Source organism: Triticum dicoccoides, chromosome 6A (genome assembly GCF_002162155.2).
Source record: "Triticum dicoccoides isolate Atlit2015 ecotype Zavitan chromosome 6A, WEW_v2.0, whole genome shotgun sequence".
In the NCBI taxonomy this organism is placed as follows: domain Eukaryota; kingdom Viridiplantae; phylum Streptophyta; class Magnoliopsida; order Poales; family Poaceae; genus Triticum; species Triticum dicoccoides.
The window spans coordinates 41,573,611-41,575,461 of NC_041390.1; the positions used below are offsets into that span (position 1 = coordinate 41,573,611).

Below are 1,851 nucleotides of genomic sequence, written 5' to 3' on the forward strand. Positions count from 1 at the left end.
GAGGCGGCGGCTACGGCGGGGGCGGCGGCGGCAACTGCTACAACTGCGGCGAGCCGGGACACATCGCGAGGGACTGCCCCACCAGCAGCGGCTTCGGCGGGGGCGGCGGCGGCGGGAGGTACGGCGGAGGAGGCGGCGGCGGCAACGACCGCTCCTGCTACAACTGCGGCGAGCCCGGCCACATCTCCCGCGACTGCACCAAGTGAGGGGATATCTCTGCCCCTCCCCCCTCTATAGATTGCGCCTAAATACCTCTCGTCTTAGTTTTGCCGATCGATCGATCTGGGCCCGAGCGCCCAGCTTCAGCCGCCTCGCTTATTTTATCTTCCTCCCCCCTTCCGTTCTCGGAGTCCGTCCTGGGGAAAGTCAGTCAGTCAGTCAGTCCGTGTGATGGTTAATTTTGCTATGAATTGGTCTCTGGTACCCGTACCGTACTCTCAGTTGATGTTTAAGGTCGTGATGATGATGGATTATTGGTGATTTTTGTGGTGATGATGAGGAGATTGCAACAGATCTCTGTTTTTTGGTTTCATCGATGAAGTAAAATGATGCCCGTCGTTATTATCATCCTCCATGATTGAATGAATGAATGAACGAATTCTCTTTTGTCAGATCAGATCTCTGCTCTAGTGGTAGGACTGTCATCTCTGTCTGTCATCCTGTTGTTAATTGATTTATCAGGTACAGTTTGCAAGGTAATTAACTAGTGCTGCTAGTACTTTCATCTGCTGAGGTTTTGTGTGGGGAAAGTGAGGTTTTGTCCGTGTAGGCGTAGTGGAGGGTAAAGTTTTTACTGGATTTGCGATCTACCCTTTTAATCCGGGGGAAGGCGTCAATCTGGGGTAAGCAATGGTGTCAGTTCCCCAACCATGGGTGTCATGCCCTGTCTGGTGCTGTTTTGGATCCACTTTCCTGTCAGTGTCTAGTGGTTGCGTTGTCTCTAAGCTAGCACTGTGTCTGGCCCTGCTCACGATTTTTTGGCCCGTGCTGGGCCATATACATCTCCAGCACAATATAGAAGTTACTTTTTATAACAACTCCATGTACCAGAGCCCAGCCATGTCCCGCGACCCGTCCCCAACCCAGCCGCCCCACCATCCCGGCGCCGGCCACGGCGGCATCGGCGGCCACCAACCCCCCGTGCCCTTGCCTGCTGCCGCCTCCTCATTTACTTGACCTCATCGTGAAAAAATTCGAAAGTCAAGGAGGCCTTGGCGGACGATGCTTGGATTCGCAAGTTAAGACTCAATGATTCTCACCATGGAGCACCTTAGGCAATTTATTGAGCTTTGGGAGCAAATTCCACACACCCAACTCCGCGAAGATGTAATTGACGACATGATTTGGAAGCACTCGACGAGTGGGCATTATTCTCCGGCATCGGCTTACCGCGCACAATTCATTGGATCTACGGTCACCACCTTCCACTACTACATTTGGGGCGTTTGGGCTCCACCAAAGGTGAAATTCTTTGCGTGGCTTGCAACCTGTAATAGGATTTGGACGTCCGACAGACTCGCCAGGTGGGGTTGGCAAAATTGTGGACTCTGTCCACTTTGCCAATGTGTGCAAGAAAGTGGAGCACATCTTTTTTTCAAGTGTCGGTACACCGTCAGGATTTGGAACCTTATTAAAAGTTGGCTCGGTCTTCATGTGATTGACATGGCAACCTGGGGAACCTTGCACTCACTCTCGCATTGGTGGAGAAACATGTCTGGAAGCAACATCCCCAATAGAAAGGTCATGGCATCCCTCACCATGCTAGCCGGCTGGACCATCTGGAAAGAGAGAAATGCTCGTGTATTCCAACACAAATCAACTCCGGCACCGGTCATCTTCAGTATCATCAAA

At 52.1% G+C, this 1,851-nt stretch overlaps 1 protein-coding gene across 1 annotated transcript in view; it reads left to right on the forward strand.

Moving 5' to 3' along the window:
- The window catches only part of LOC119314523 (glycine-rich protein 2-like), a 1,313-nt gene extending 746 nt beyond the window's left edge, over positions 1 to 567 (forward strand). Inside the window, exon 2 of the mRNA XM_037589231.1 lies at positions 4 to 567. Coding sequence (XP_037445128.1) covers positions 4 to 206 — 203 coding nt within the window. The 3' untranslated portion in view covers positions 207 to 567. The remainder of the gene's footprint in view (positions 1 to 3) is intronic.
- The last annotated feature ends 1,284 nt before the right edge of the window (positions 568 to 1,851 follow it).